The sequence below is a fragment of the Lepidochelys kempii genome, chromosome 6 (genome assembly GCF_965140265.1).
Source record: "Lepidochelys kempii isolate rLepKem1 chromosome 6, rLepKem1.hap2, whole genome shotgun sequence".
NCBI classification, from domain to species: domain Eukaryota; kingdom Metazoa; phylum Chordata; order Testudines; family Cheloniidae; genus Lepidochelys; species Lepidochelys kempii.
This window is the reverse complement of record NC_133261.1, coordinates 1323617-1338209: the sequence shown is the minus strand read 5'-3', so window position 1 is coordinate 1338209 and position 14593 is coordinate 1323617. Positions and strand designations below refer to the sequence as shown.

At 63.7% G+C, this 14593-nt stretch overlaps 1 protein-coding gene across 1 annotated transcript; it reads right to left on the bottom strand.

Annotated features, from left to right (window-relative positions):
* Positions 1 to 221: 221 nt before the first annotated feature.
* On the bottom strand, positions 222 to 8460 carry KREMEN2 (kringle containing transmembrane protein 2). Its single transcript, XM_073346353.1, has 5 exons — positions 7616 to 8460; positions 2742 to 3008; positions 2518 to 2642; positions 2260 to 2413; positions 222 to 571 (listed from the first exon to the last, which is right to left on the bottom strand). The coding sequence occupies exons 1-5, from the start codon at positions 7677 to 7679 to the stop codon at positions 222 to 224; spliced, it is 960 nt and encodes a 319-aa protein (XP_073202454.1). The 5' UTR covers positions 7680 to 8460.
* Positions 8461 to 14593: the final 6133 nt, after the last annotated feature.

Sequence of the window (14593 nt, the reverse complement as noted above, 5' to 3'; positions counted from 1 at the left end):
AGGTGCCTAATTACAGACCCTGGCTCCAGCCCCCAGGGCATCATTAGCAGCACCTGGGATGAGGATCCGAGTTCAAAGGCAGCCCCCCCCCCCTCCGCCTCCAAATCCAGGGAGGCTGAGGTGGCTGCAGCTTCCGAACCCTCTGTGGGCGTTACCCAGCCGCCCCACCCCGGAGGGGCCGCATCTCAGCGCCCATATGAACAGCCCCCATCCCCCCAGATTCAGCCGCATCGCTCACCCCGGTAGGCCACTGCAAACCCCTGGGCCTGCAGGAGCGGGTCGGAGCGGAAGCTGAGGACAAGGACGTCGGTGGGGAGGAGGAGGCCGGGGCCGGGGCGGTGATGCCCGTCAAACTGCGCCAGGAGGCGGCGGCTGTGCCCATCCTGCAGCTCCAGCCGGTCGTTGGGGTCCCGGATCTCGAAGATCTGGAAGCGGAGCTCCACGGCGCTGGAGCCCGGCGGGCGCAGGACCCAGGAACAATTGCTGTCGGGGCCGTAGTCGTCTGGGAAATCCGGGGAGTAGATGACCCCGGAGGGGGCACTAAAGTTCCCCTGGCAGGCCCCCACAGACACTGGAGCGGGGGGAGAGCAGGGGTGAGCAGCGGAGGGGAGGCCAACAGGGCTGAGGTGCAGAAAGGGTTAATGATCTGGGATATGGTGATCTGCAGCACAGCGCCCCCTAGCGCCGCACTGGGGCGTGGGGGCCGGCCCTGGCTGCCCGGGGAGAGCGCCCCCTGCTGAGCCCCTGCTCCCTGCAGCACAGCGCCCCCTAGCGCCGCACTGGGGCGTCGGGGCTGGCCCTGGCTGCCCGGGGAGAGCGCCCCCTGCTGAGCCCCCGCTCCCTGCAGCACAGCGCCCCCTAGCGCTGCACTGGGGCGTCGGGGCCAGCCCTGGCTGCCTGGGGAGAGCGCCCCCTGCTGAGCCCCCGCTTCCTGCAGCACAGCGCCCCCTAGCTCCGCACTGGGGCATTGGGGCCGGCCCTGTCTGCCTGGGGAGAGCGCCCCCTGCTGAGCCCCCGCTCCCTGCAGCACAGCGCCCCCTAGCGCTGCACTGGGGCGTCGAGGCCAGCCCTGGCTGCCCGGGGAGAGCGCCCCCTGCTGAGCCCCCGCTTCCTGCAGCACAGCGCCCCCTAGCTCCGCACTGGGGCATTGGGGCCGGCCCTGTCTGCCTGGGGAGAGCGCCCCCTGCTGATCCCCCGCCCCCTGCAGCACAGCGCCCCCTAGCGCCGCACTGGGGCGTCGGGGCCGGCCCTGGCTGCCCGGGGAGAGCGCCCCCTGCTGATCCCCCGCCCCCTGCAGCACAGCGCCCCCTAGCGCCGCACTGGGGCGTCGGGGCCGGCCCTGGCTGCCCGGGGAGAGCGCCCCCTGCTGAGCCCCCGCTCCCTGCAGCACAGCGCCCCCTAGCGCCGCACTGGGGCGTCGGGGGCCGGCCCTGGCTGCCCGGGGAGAGCGCCCCCTGCTGATCCCCCGCCCCCTGCAGCACAGCGCCCCCTAGTGCTGCACTGGGGCATGGGGCCGGCCCTGGCTGCCCGGGGAGAGCGCCCCCTGCTGATCCCCCGCTCCCTGCAGCACAGCGCCCCCTAGCTCTGCACTGGGGCATGGGGGCCGGCCCTGGCTGCCCGGGGAGAGCGCCCCCTGCTGATCCCCCGCCCCCTGCAGCACAGTGCCCCCTAGTGCCGCACTGGGGCATGGAGCCGGCCCTGGCTGCCCGGGGAGAGCGCCCCCTGCTGATCCCCCGCTCCCTGCAGCACAGTGCCCCCTAGCGCCGCACTGGGGCATTGGGGCCGGCCCTGGCTGCCCGGGGAGAGCGCCCCCTGCTGATCCCCCACCCCCTGCAGCACAGCGCCCCCTAGTGCCGCACTGGGGCGTGGGGCCGGCCCTGGCTGCCCGGGGAGAGCGCCCCCTGCTGATCCCCTGCTCCCTGCAGCACAGCGCCCCCTAGCGCCGCACTGGGGCATTGGGGCCGGCCCTGGCTGCCCGGGGAGAGCGCCCCCTGCTGATCCCCCGCTCCCTGCAGCACAGCGCCCCCTAGCGCCGCACTGGGGTGTCGGGGCCGGCCCTGGCTGCCCGGGGAGAGCGCCCCCTGCTGATCCCCCGCCCCCTGCAGCACAGCGCCCCCTAGCGCCGCACTGGGGCGTGGGGCCGGCCCTGGCTGCCCGGGGAGAGCGCCCCCTGCTGAGCCCCCGCCCCCTGCAGCACAGCCCCATACCCATCTTCCCTAGATCCCCCCCCCGTCTCTCACCTCCCCAGACCCCACTCACCGTCGTAGACCCCGATGCGGCCGTCCCCCCCGCACAGCTCGCTGGCCTTGCCGAAGCAGACCTGGTCGCACTCCACGGCCCCTGCGGGCCGGGCCCACCGCAGGTCCCCCTCGCTGCCACAGAAGCAGGCGCACCCGGCCTCCACACCGGCGAACTGCAGGGAGCAAAGGGTTCAATCCCCCTGCCACCCCGGCCCCAGGGCAGGGGGACTGGCTGGCTCGCGGCGGGGGCGGGGGCCGGAAGGGCGGGGGGGGTTACCTTGTACCCTCTCTTCCGGCAATAGCGGATGCAGACTTGGATGGTCAGTTTGCTGGAGGTGCCGCTGCTTCCACTCAGTGCCGGGGGGTTGCCTGAGTCCAGGAAGCAGCCGATGTACCCGGGCACTGAGGGGAGGACAGACGGGGTTAGGGTGTAACGAGTCCCCCCCCCCTCCTCCCCCCCGCAGCCCGGCACCCCTGCCATTCCCTCCCGCCGGAGCTCACTGTGGCAGCTGGGGATGTCGCAGTATTTCCAGTAGATCCCCTCCTCGGTCTCAAGGACGTAACACCAGGGCTGGACGTCCCCGTCCGGGTTCCGGCAGGCGTTGTGGCTGCCCAGGCCCCACTCTCCGTTGGGGTACTTGGCCGTGTTGTAGGCGTGCTTCTGGGTCTGGTTCCAGTAGAGGCAGGGCTGGCCCCGGCCGTCGGGGGACGTGTGGTTCTGGGCCCCCCGGTAATCGGCGCCGTTCACCGTGAAGCACTCGGAGGGCACTGGGGGAGGAAAGAGAGCTGGGTTAGCGAACCCAGGAGTCCTGATGCCCAGCCCTCTCACACTAGCCCACCAGATCCCAGAGAGAACCCAGGAGTCCTGGCTCCCAGCCCCCCACGTCTCTTCCCGGAGCCGGGGAGGGAACCCAGGAGTTCTGACTCCCACCCCTCTCACTGTAGCCCACCAGACCCCAGAGAGAACCCAGGAGTCCTAGCTCCCAGCCCTCCCACTCTAACCACACTCCTCCCACAGCCGGGGAAAGAAACCAGGAGTCCTGCCATCTGGAAGCCAACCGAGCTATGCTGGTTTACACCAGCTGAGGACTGCAGGACTCCTGGGTTCTTTAACTGGACGCCTTCTGGCTTGTTGCTCCGCACTGGGAGGTTGGAGTAGGTGGGTCGATGTAGTGGGGAAGACGCTGGAGGAATATTTTGGTCGTGAAGCCGCAAGGAACGAAGGACCAAGTGCTGTCTCCTACCCCAGACAACTCCAACTGGAGGAGAAAGCCAGGGGTCGAGCGATGGATGGAGTCAACCAGCCGTGTCTCCTTCCCAACCCCAGGACAAACAGATGGCCATTCTTGGAACAAGCTTTGAGGAGCCACCAACAATTGCAAGACTGTCCTACACCCACATGGGATCCAGCAAAGGAGGGTGGGCCTTGGGAGAAGACCACATTGGGTGAGAGCACCAGAGAAGATGCCACGGAAAGATGAAGCATCTGAGAAGACACCGATGGCAAGCAGGTGGCTTGCGACCCTTGGGCGTATCACCAGGGCAGTAGCAAGTGGGAGCCGGGAGGTGACTTTACACCACTGGTGAGGACGGCACCAGAACATTGCGCCCACTGCTGGGGTGCACATTTTATAGAGAAGGTTGGAAGACTGGAGAGGGGGCAGGGAAGAGCCAGGAAAATGATCCGACGGCTGGAGAAAATGCCTGAGAGCGAGAGACTTAACGAGCTCAGTCTGTTGAGCGTCTTGAAGAGATCCAGAGGTGACTTGAGCATGATGGATAAAGCACCTTCACGGGGAGAAAATCCAGACTATTAAAAAGCTCTTCAGATCGAGTGGAGGAAGGCAGAGAAAGAACCAATGGCTGGTCGTTGAAGCCAGACAAATTCAGACTAGAAATGAACCACTCGATTTTTAACAGCGCGGGTGATTATCCATTGGGACAACCTCTCCAGGGAAATGGTGGATTCTCCATTGCTTGGTGGCGTCACGTCAAGACTGGAGGTCTTCCTGGTGGAAGATACTTTAGTCAACACACACGTTATTAGGTTCAATACAGGGGGTCACTGGGCGAACGTCTCCTACCTGGGTTATCTGGGAAGTCAGATGCGATGGTGCCTTCTGGCTTTAAGATATTTGAAATCAATGGAAGATGAGGGTTTGCATGGAGAATGGACGATGGGGAAGATGGAGGGATGGAGGAGGGGATGAAGATGTTGAGATGCTGGAGGGATGAACGATGTTGGAAGCTGGAGGGAAGGATGGACCGTCGGTGAAGAGGTTCATCCCATAAAGGACACCTGAAGGGTCTGGAGAGTGGAGGGATGGACAAGCTGGAGACACGCTCCTGTCTCCGGGCGGCGCTTTTGGAAAACCCAGCCGAGGGCCTGGCATCAGCCCCGGAGCCCTTCCAAGGCGTGAGAAGTTGCGGGGGGCCTTCCCGGGGAGGTTATACTTAACGACTGAGCGTGATGACGCTGCCCAGCAGAGAGCCATGGCTCAGAGCTCCGGCTCGCCCCAAGATGAATCAGGAGACGCATCTAGCTGCAGGGCGGTGAAGGGGTGGAGGAGTTAGGCGTGACGGGACCGGATTACAGAGCAGTTTGTCAGGGAGGATCCAGCCCCGGGTGGGAACAGGCGAGCTAGGCCCTGATGGGGTGGCTCCATCTCTGCTGGGAGAACAGACAGTCTGGATGATCCTATCCTGATAGCGAACCGGTAGATCAGCATATGAACAGCAGGTGATTACAAGGTAATGGTTAGAGCAGGGGGAGCTGGGAGTCAGGATTCCTGGGTTCTCCCCCCATCTCTGGCAAGGGAGTGGGGTCGAGTGGGTTAGAGTGTGTGGGGGGTGGGGGGAGCTGGGACACCTGGGTTCTATCTCTGGCTCTGGGAGGGGAGTGGGGTCTAGTGGCTAGAGCAGGGCAGGTGTCTGCCTTTTTCAGACTCCTGATAGCAGAGCTGTGGCAGGGTGGGGCGGGATCCAGGCCCATTTCATGGCCTGCCACATCTGGAAGGGCTGTGACAGCTGGAAGAGCTGGAGTGCCTCCCCTCCTGAGAGATGCTGGTCTGGGAGGGTGTGGGGGCGGGCAGCCCTGCCACACACCACGTCACCAGCACAGGAAACAGGATGGGAGCCATGAAAGCCCTAAAAGCACAGGGAGAAGAAGACCCCATTCCCCTCCCAGAGCTGGGGAGAGAACCCAGGAGTCCTGGCTCCCAGCCGCCCTACCCCGCTCTACCCACTCGACCCCACTCCCCTCCCAGAGCTGGGAATTCTGTCCTCAGCTCTGGGAGGGGAGAAGGGTCTTGTGAGTTTGAGCAGGGAGAGGTGGGGGGCTGGGAGCCAGGACTCCTGGGTTCTATCAACAGTCTATTCCCCAGCAAAGATGGAGATGCCCCATCAGGGCCCATCTAGCCCATTCTTCCTCCCCTCCAGGGCAGGAGCTTCCCCCCAAAAAACCTGTAACCAGACCCCCCCATGCACACACACCTCCCCGTTTCAGAGCCCCCACAGCAGACGCGGGGCTCTGGGGACCGGCCCCACCTGTTGTCATGCATGAAAATAGCCGGTGTTATGATGGACAGGTGGTTGGGAGGGGGGGGTGGCGCCGTGGGGGGCTCTGATCCCTCACAAGGGGCTTTGTGGGGCGGGCGCGGAGCCTGCCACAGGAGGCGATAGGTTTCCTGGCGCCTGGCAGCTGGTCCATGCAGCTGTCTGCAGCCTTAACTCCCAGCAGGGAGCAGGGTAGTGGTAAGAAATGGGGTTCACCCTGGAGGGGAGGGGAGGGGAAAAGAGGAAGGGGGAGGCAGGACTCCTGGGTTCTCTCCCTGGCTCTGGGAGGGAAGTGGGGGTTGGTGGGTTAGAGCAGGGGGGCTGGGAGCCAGGACTCCTGGGTTCTCTCCCTGGCTTTGGGAGGGGAGTAGGGTCAAGTGGGTTAGAGCGGGGGGGCTGGGAGGCAGAACTCCCGGGTTCTCTCCCTGGCTGTGGGAGGGGATTGGGGGTCTGGTGGTCACAGCTGGGAGCAGGGTGGGGAGCCAGGACTCCTGGGTTCTATCCCCAGCTCATGGCTTAGAGCAGCCGGCTCCGGTCTGTGCCAAGCAGTGATTCCCCAAACTGGGCACAGGTTCCAGACATTGGTTCTGGGTTATAAAATGTGGCATCTCCTGGATCATGGGATGCCCTCTCCCCGGGGTGGCTGGGATCTGAGTTTCCATTGCCCTGGCTGCCTGAGAAATAGATTTGTGGGGACTCCCCATACCCCGCCAGCCCCCTACTCCCTTGGGGTACAGGGTGGGCCGGAGCTGCTGCTCACACAGAGAGCTGGAGGGGTGGGCTGCTGGCAGAGAGACCCGCGGTTCAGATTGGAGAGATGGAGGGTGTGTGAGGATGGATGGATGGAGGAATGGGGGGGATGGACACATGGCAGTCCCCCCCCCGACCCCCACTTCCTGTGACACGGCACCCACTGCCAAGCCCTCTGCCCTGCTTCCTGCTCATGGCACCCCCTGCCGAGCCCCCAGCCCCACAGTGCTCCCTGCCAAGGCCCCCGCCCCCCTGCTCCCTGCCACACAGCACCCCCTGCCGCATCCCCTCCCCTGCTCCCTGGAGCAAGGCACCCCCTTCCTAGCCCCACAGCACTGTGTATTTCCCCCTCTGTCTGCCAAGCTGTAACCCCACCTAGCCCCGTTTAGCCTGTTTCTTTCGCGCCAGCATATGGTGCCTTGGCCCTCGGCTAAACCCTCTCCAAAGCATGTATTGTCTGGTCTCGTCGGGCCCCAAGGCAGGGACTGGCTGGCTCAGGGGGCTGGGGCCTGTCCCCTCTGGGGGGCCTGGCGGCCATGTGGGGAGGAGGGGAAATTGGCTGGTGTCTGGATGGCGGGAGGTTGGCAGGCCGGGGATCCTCCTTCCACAGCTGACAGCCCTCTGCCCAGCCCTGCCCTCCACCTCCCGAGGCGCCCACACAGGGGGTGGATCTCTGGGGCGAGGGATGTTATGGCCCCCACCTCCCAATGCCCCCCTGCAGGGTGTAACGCTACCCCCCTGCCCTTCATATACACCCCCAGATCAACCCCTGCATGGGACACTGAAGCACAGAGATCTCCAGGGACAGAACCCAGGAGTCCTGGTTCCCAGCCTCCCCTGCCCTCTAACCACCAGACCCCACTCCCCTCCCAGAGCCAGGGACAGAACCCAGGAGTCCTGGCTCCCACCCACCCTGCTCTAACCACAAGACCCCACTCCCCTCCTAGAGCCAGCGATGGAACCCAGGAGTCCTGACTCCCAGTCCCCCTATTCTAGCCCACTAAACCCCACTCCCCTCCCAGAGCTGGGGAGAGAACCCAGGAGTCCTGGGATCAGAGGCAGGGACTCACCTTCTCCCTGAAGCCCGGTCGAGCTCCCTAGGAACAGAAGAAGGAATCCACGAATCCAGAACATCTCGACTCCAGGCGGCCCTGCCAGAAGGGGGAGCCAGCGCAGGGATCTGCCCCCTTATCCAATGGGGCCGCCAGCGCGGGGGCAAGGCAGATCCAGTGCTCCTGGGATCCCAACAGAACTGGTGACCCCTGGGGAGCCTCTCCCAGGTCAGTGCAGGGAGGGCGAGGAAGCAGATTCCCAGGGCAGATCCTGTAGCCGGGGAAGGATCTATGACCCCCGGGGTCGGTGGCAATCCTGTTGTCCCGGGAGATCCAGGATCCCAGTGGATCTCAAGTCCTGACCAGGCTGTGGTCCCAGTGGATCCTGTGATTGGATGGATCAAGCCCCGGGTGGGATCTGAAGGGAATGTGGGCTGGGGTCCCAGGTGGATCCTTTCATGAGTGGATCCCAGTGGGTCCCATCCTGGGATCCCTGGCCCCGGAGCTAAGTTCTGATCTGAGTGGATCCCCAGAGCAGGGGCTGCCGGGCTCGGGTCCTTGTGGCTTCCCAGCCACCCAGCGGCTCTGGGACCCAGTGGATCCTGGGCTGGGTCCGGTCTGGTTCAGGTCCCGGTTCGGAGCCCCGTGGAGACGGTCTCCCCGCTGCGATCTGCCGCGAAGCCGGCTCCGATCCGGATCCCCACCTGCCCTGCCCCGGGGGGCGGGGGGGGCGCGAGTGCCGGGCTAGGGGGCTGGCCGGGTCCGATGCCCCGCACAAGGGGCGCACAGCTCCCCGCTGGGCTCCGCCTGCTCCATTGGCCCCGTTTCCAGCCCCGGTCGTGGGACACGGAGTCTCCCCGCCCACCCCCCCACCCCCCGGGACGTCCCAGCTCCCACCCCCACCCCTCCACCCCCACGGGGAGGGCCCACGCCGCCTCACATCTCCCGCAGCCCTTGAAATCCGAGCCCTGCCTGGGATGCCGGCCAGGCGGCTGGGAGCGGCAGCCAGCTCCGCCCGGCTTCGGAGCTCGGGGAGAGAACCCAGGAGTCCGGCCCCCCTCCCTGCTCTAACCCACTAGAGCCCACTTCCCTCCCAGCGCTGGGGAGAGAACCCAGGCGTCCTAGCTCCCCCCGCTCCCCCCCGGCTCTAACCAGTAGACCCCACTCCCTTCCCGGAGCAAAGGAGAGAACCCAGGAGTCCTGGCTCCCAGCCTCCCCGCTCTAACCCAGGCCCCGGTGGGTTCCAGTCTGGGCTAACAGGGGGCTGCGGGTCGGGAGTGAGGGGCACCGGCAGAGCTGGGGGGGGCGGGTCAGGGCTGGGCTAACAGGGGGCTGCGGGTCGGGAGTGAGGGGCACCGGCAGAGCTGGGGGGGGGCGGGTCAGGGCTGGGCTAACAGGGGGCTGCGGGTCGGGAGTGAGGGGCACCGGCAGAGCTGGGGGGGGGCGGGTCAGGGCTGGGCTGGCAGGGGGCTGTGGGTCGGGAGTGAGGGGCACCGGCAGAGCTGGGGGGGGGCGGGTCAGGGCTGGGCTGGCAGGGGGCTGTGGGTCGGGAGTGAGGGGCACCGGCAGAGCTGGGGGTCAGGGCGGGGCTGGCAGGGGGCTGTGGGTCGGGAGTGAGGGGCACCGGCAGAGCTGGGGGGGGGCGGGTCAGGGCTGGGCTGGCAGGGGGCTGTGGGTCGGGAGTGAGGGGCACCGGCAGAGCTGGGGGGCAGGGCTGGGCTGGCAGGGGGCTGTGGGTCGGGAGTGAGGGGCACCGGCAGAGCTGGGGGGGGGCGGGTCAGGGCTGGGCTGGCAGGGGGCTGCGGGTCGGGAGTGAGGGGCACCGGCAGAGCTGGGGGGGGGCGGGTCAGGGCTGGGCTAGCAGGGGGCTGTGGGTCGGGAGTGAGGGGCACCGGCAGAGCTGGGGGGGGGGGGCGGGTCAGGGCTGGGCTGGCAGGGGGCTGCGGGTCGGGAGTGAGGGGCACTGGCAGAGCTGGGGGGTTGGGGGACGCGGGGGGGCAGGGGCGGCCCTGTCTGAGCGAGATTGGTGTCCGGGGGTTTCCATGCAGGGAGAACAAAGTGGCTGGGAGCCGGGGCCTGCGGGGACCTGTTCTGGGAATGGAGGCCCCAGAATCCCCTGGGGTGGGGCGGGGGTAGGGGGGGCGATGGGGGCTGCAGGTGGGAGCTGGGAGAGCGATGAAGGGAGAATCAACCAGAAACCCCAAAGGGAGAACCCAGGAGTCCTGGCTCCCAGCCCACTCCCCCCCCCGCCCTAACCCCACTCCCCACAATCTCACACCCGTCCCCCCAGCCTCACTGCTGCTGCCCCCCGCCGGCCGCGGGCACCCACCACCTGGCCGTCCCACCCCACGCCAGCCACGCCAACCCCCCGAGGCAGCTCTGATCCGTCGCCGGGCTGGTCTCCACACGAAACGCTCCAGCAGCCGCAGCGGGTCCGTGTAGACAGGCCTTGGCCGGGGGTCCGGTCGGTAAATCTACGTCACCTGGCGGGGGGGGGGGGGTCACACCCCCGGGCGACGTCGCCGACTTAATTCCCAGGCCTTGGAACCCACAGAATAGGCCCCGAGGAGGACGCGCGGGACACACGCCTTGTCCGTTGGAGCGGGGTGGGGGCTGGGAGCCAGGACTCCTGGGTTCTCTCCCCAGCTCTGGGAGGGGAGTGGGGGCTAGTAGATTCGAGCAGGGGGCCCTTGGAGCCAGGACTCCTGGGTTCTCTCCCCGGCTCTGGGAGAGGAGTGTGGGTTAGAGCAGGGGGCCTGGGAGCCAGGACTCCTGGGTTCTATCCCTGGCTCTGGGAGAGGACTGTGGGTTAAAGCAGGGGGGTCTGGGAGCCAGGACTCCTGGGTTCTGTTCCCAGCTCTGGGAGGGGAGTGGGAGCTGGTGGGCTAGAGCAGGGGGGGCTGGGAGCCAGGACTCCTGGGTTCTGTTCCCAGCTCTGGGAGGGGAGTGGGAGCTGGTGGGCTAGAGCAGGGGGGTCTGGGAGCCAGGACTCCTGGGTTCTGTCCCCAGCTCTGGGAGGGGAGTGGGAGCTGGTGGGCTAGAGCAGGGGGGGCTGTGCATTCAACGAGTCCTTGAGAAGCTGCGATGCCAACAGCTGGGCCCAAGGCCGGCGAAGCCAACCCCAGCAGGGACATTTTGCCCCCTGGTTCTGGGAGCCGGAAGGGTAACGTCCCCCCACCGGGGCGTCGCGTGCCAGGCAGTGCCGTGAGGAGGGAGCAGTGGGGGGCTCTTGCGATCGGGTTGCTGTGGGGATCTAACCCCACATGCACATAGAGGAACTGCTGAGAAATAACCAGGATCAAAGTTGGGATCTAACCGTACTAGTCCCAGGGTGTAAAATACCCACAGCCCGTCCCTGTCACCTCGGGGTCGGGGTGAACCAGGCGCGCCCCTTGGACGGGCGCCACTCCTTTGTCTTCTCGCCGCTGGGCTCCAGGGGTGCGTCCACACGGGGCCGAGTCCCCGAGCCTGGGGGGGCCGAGTCGGGGCTCCAGACTTGCCCTGTGGCCGTCGGGGCGCGGGTTGGGACCCGGGCTCCGGAGATCCCGTCTACACGGCGGTTCTGCAGCCCTGCAGGCTGAGCCCGGGGTCCTGGCTCGCCGGGTAGCCGGGCCTGGTAAGTTCTCAGCGCGCACGGGCCGGGGGTTGTTGGTCTGAAGGATGCAGGGAGCCACCGCCCTGCCCTGCTCTGACTCCTGGGTCTGACTCCTGGTGGAATTTTGCTGGGGGTCACCGGCCCCCAGTGTCTCAGGTTCACACCAAGTAGCCACATGATAATTCTTCAGGGAATGGGGCACGGGGCAGGGAGCTGGGAGCCAAACCCGATCTCCTTGAGCCTGGGAGCACCCCAGGACTGAGATCGTGGGAGGGGAGGGGGCACGCTCCCAGGACTCCTGGGTTCTATCCCCAGCTCTGGGAGGGGAGTGGGGTCTAGTGGTTAGAGCGGGGGGGAGGGAGGGGGCTGGGAGCCAGGACTTTTGGGTCTCCGCAGCTCTGGGAGCAGGAGGGGAGCTGGAATTTGGTGTGGGGGTGGGGCAAGGAGCCCGGCTGCCTCTGGGAAGAGTGCATGGTGGGAGCGGGTTGTGTGGGGGCTTTCGACGATCCCACCCTCACCCCGCCGGCACCGGGAACCGGTTGGGCAACTCTGTCCTGTCGGGCTGGCACCAGAGAGACAGTGCTTAATGAGAGAGTGTGAACAGAGTGGGCCTTGGGGCAGGCGGGGCTGGGAGCCAGGACGCCTGGGTTCTTTCCCTGCCTCTGGGAGGGGAGCGGTGTCTAGTGGGGTGGGGAGCTAGCAGCCAGGATTCCTGGGTTCTTTCCCAGCTCTGAGGGGCTGGATGGGTGTAGGGGGCTGAGGCCAAAAACTGTGGAACGGGGGGTACTGGGTGGGGCCTGGGCTTATTCTGGGGTGTCCTGCTCGCATTTCCACAACCCTCTAATCTCTCCCATCTTTGTCCAGCAGGGTTCCCCAGTTCCTCCTCCAGGGAGCCCCCCACAATCCCCAGGGGCTGGGAGAGACATTCCCGAGGTGCATGACAAGATGGCTGCCCGCGCCGGAGATGCCAGCCCTGGGATAGGCTGGCCCTACCGGCGCTGGGGGACCTGCCCTGGGCAGCCCCACGGCGGGCCCAGCCCAAGGAGAGGGCCCGGTGCTGGGAGGTCCAGTGGCAGAAGGTTCCGCAGGCCCCGGTCGGAGAGACATCGGCCAGGAGACAGCACCAGGGCCCCGTCTGGCTCGCGCCTGCCCGTCCCCCTGCGGGGAGCTTGACGTGACTCACGCCAACCTTGGGCAGCGAGGCCCAGAGCAGCCTGGAGGCCGGACACGACCAGCATCACGGGAAGGCGAAGGCGGCCAGCTCGCGAGAGCCTGTGCGATGGCTCCCGCCAACCCACGGTGCGCCAAGGCTGACAGCAGGCTGGCGATGTCGAGGGGTGTGGGGGGCGAAGGCGGCCATATTGCGAGCGGTCAAGGAAGCCATCTTGGGACAGCAGTTGACGCGACTCACGCCAGTCTTCAGCCATGAGTCCAACTTTCTTCTGCTGGGAGTCGGGGTGAGAGGCCGCCTCACCCAGGGGGTTGCAGGTAGGGGCAGACGGGCGGCAGGAGCATCCCATTGGCTTCCCTGGACGTTGGCTCGCACCCGTAATGCGTGTGGTCACGGCGCCATCCAGTGGCTAAAACCAAACCATCACTTTCTGCGGTTTGGCAGGAACAAACCTACTTTGTTAATTTAAGCCCAAGTTTTGTCATTCTTTATAGAAAAAAAAGTGAGGGAGAGATATCCAGGTTTTGTCCTTTCTTTGTAAAGGCTGCAGGAAACAAATTGAATGTGTTCATTTCGCTCTACATTTTCCCCCTAGTTTTTGTCATTTTGTTCGAAAATTTTTGGGGTGAAAAATTTGGGGGCTCTAACCCCCCCGCACACACACTTTTTGCCCTTTCTTTCGACCCTTTCATAGCAAACACCGAGTTCTTTGGACCAGCCTGAGCAGCAATTCCCCCTTTGCCATGTGTTCCCCCAATAGATAACATTTCTTTTTCTTTCTTTCTTTCTTTCTTTCTTTCTTTCTTTCTTTCTTTCTTTCTTTCTTTCTTTCTTTCTTTCTTTCTTTCCAATCAGTTGTGACTCTCATAGGCTAAAAACCCCCAGGCCATTTATGCCAGTATCCCACCTCCTCCCTGTCCCCCTGGATCAGACCCATGGGCCCATCTAGCCCAGCATCTGGTTTCCCACAGTAGCCAGTCCCCTCTGCTTCAGAGGAATATACAAGGGCCCCCCCAGTGGACAGCTCTGGTATAACACGCCAGGAAAGAGTGTGTTCCTGACCACCCCCAGCTCGCGGTTTGAAGCATGAGTGTTAAACCACTGCCAGTTATTTGAATCCTTTCTTGTCTAACTCTGGATAGCTTGATTTTTTTTGCCTGTGATGCCTATTAAACTCAAAAAAAAGGAGGACTGTGCAACCTTAGAGACTAACCAATTTATCAGAGCATAAGCTTTTGTGAGCTCCAGCTCACTTCATCGGATGCATTATGCTCAAATGGTTCGTCTCTAAGGTGCCACAAGTCCTCCTGTTCTTTTTACGGCTACAGACTAACACGGCTGCTCCTCTGAAACCTATTAAACTCTAGTCGTTGGCGATTTCTGTTGGCAATGAGGTCTGCAGGTTTACGACGATGTGCGGGAACCCGACCAATCAGTTTTGTGGACAATTCTGTGATTTGGGAATTTGTTTTCATTCCAAATGGGTAAAAACAAAAAACCATTTTCCATGAAAATCAATCATTTTAGGTCAATCGAACACGTTTCGTTTGCATAAAATCATTTCGTTTCCATTTTGACCGTTTAAAATTTGCCATGATAATTTAATCACACACAGTAAAATAGGTTTCACAGTAAAATCAAAAAGAAAAGGAGGACTCGTGGCACCTTAGAGACTAACCCATTTATTTGAGCATGAGCTTTCGTGAGCTACAGCTCACTTCATCGGATGCATGCTCATTTGGATGAGCTATTACCAGCAGGATAGTGAGTTTGTGTGTGTGGTTTTTGGGAGGGGGGTGAGGGGGTGAGAGAACCTGGATTTGTGCTGGAAATGGCCCAACTTTATTATCATGCACATTGTGTAAAGAGTTGTCACTTTGGATGGGCTATCACCAGCAGGAGAGTGAATTTGTGTGTGTAGGGGGGTGGAGGGTGAGAAAACCTGGATTTGTGCTGGAAATGGCCCACCTGATGATCACTTTAGATAAGCTATTACCAGCAGGACAGTGGGGCGGGAGGAGGTATTGTTTCATGGTCTCTGTGTGTATATAATGTCTTCTGCAGTTTCCACGGTATGCATCCGATGAAGTGAGCTGTAGCTCACGAAAGCTTATGCTCAAATAAATTGGTTAGTCTCTAAGGTGCCACAAGGACTCCTTTTCTTTTTGCGAATACAGACTAACACGGCTGTTACTCTGAAACCAGTAAAATCAAAATGTTTCATATGGTC

What these genes read in the sequence shown, in the direction of transcription:
- KREMEN2 (XM_073346353.1), bottom strand. Translation starts at nt 7,679, where the DNA reads ATGTTCTGGATTCGTGGATTCCTTCTTCTGTTCCTAGGGAGCTCGACC. An exon ending in GCCGGAAGAGAGGGTACAAG is followed by an intron (nt 2,414 to 2,517) that starts GTAACCCCCCCC and finishes TGCTCCCTGCAG; the next exon opens with TTCGCCGGTGTGGAGGCCGG. An exon ending in CCGCATCGGGGTCTACGACG is followed by an intron (nt 572 to 2,259) that starts GTGAGTGGGGTC and finishes CCCCCGCTCCAG; the next exon opens with TGTCTGTGGGGGCCTGCCAG.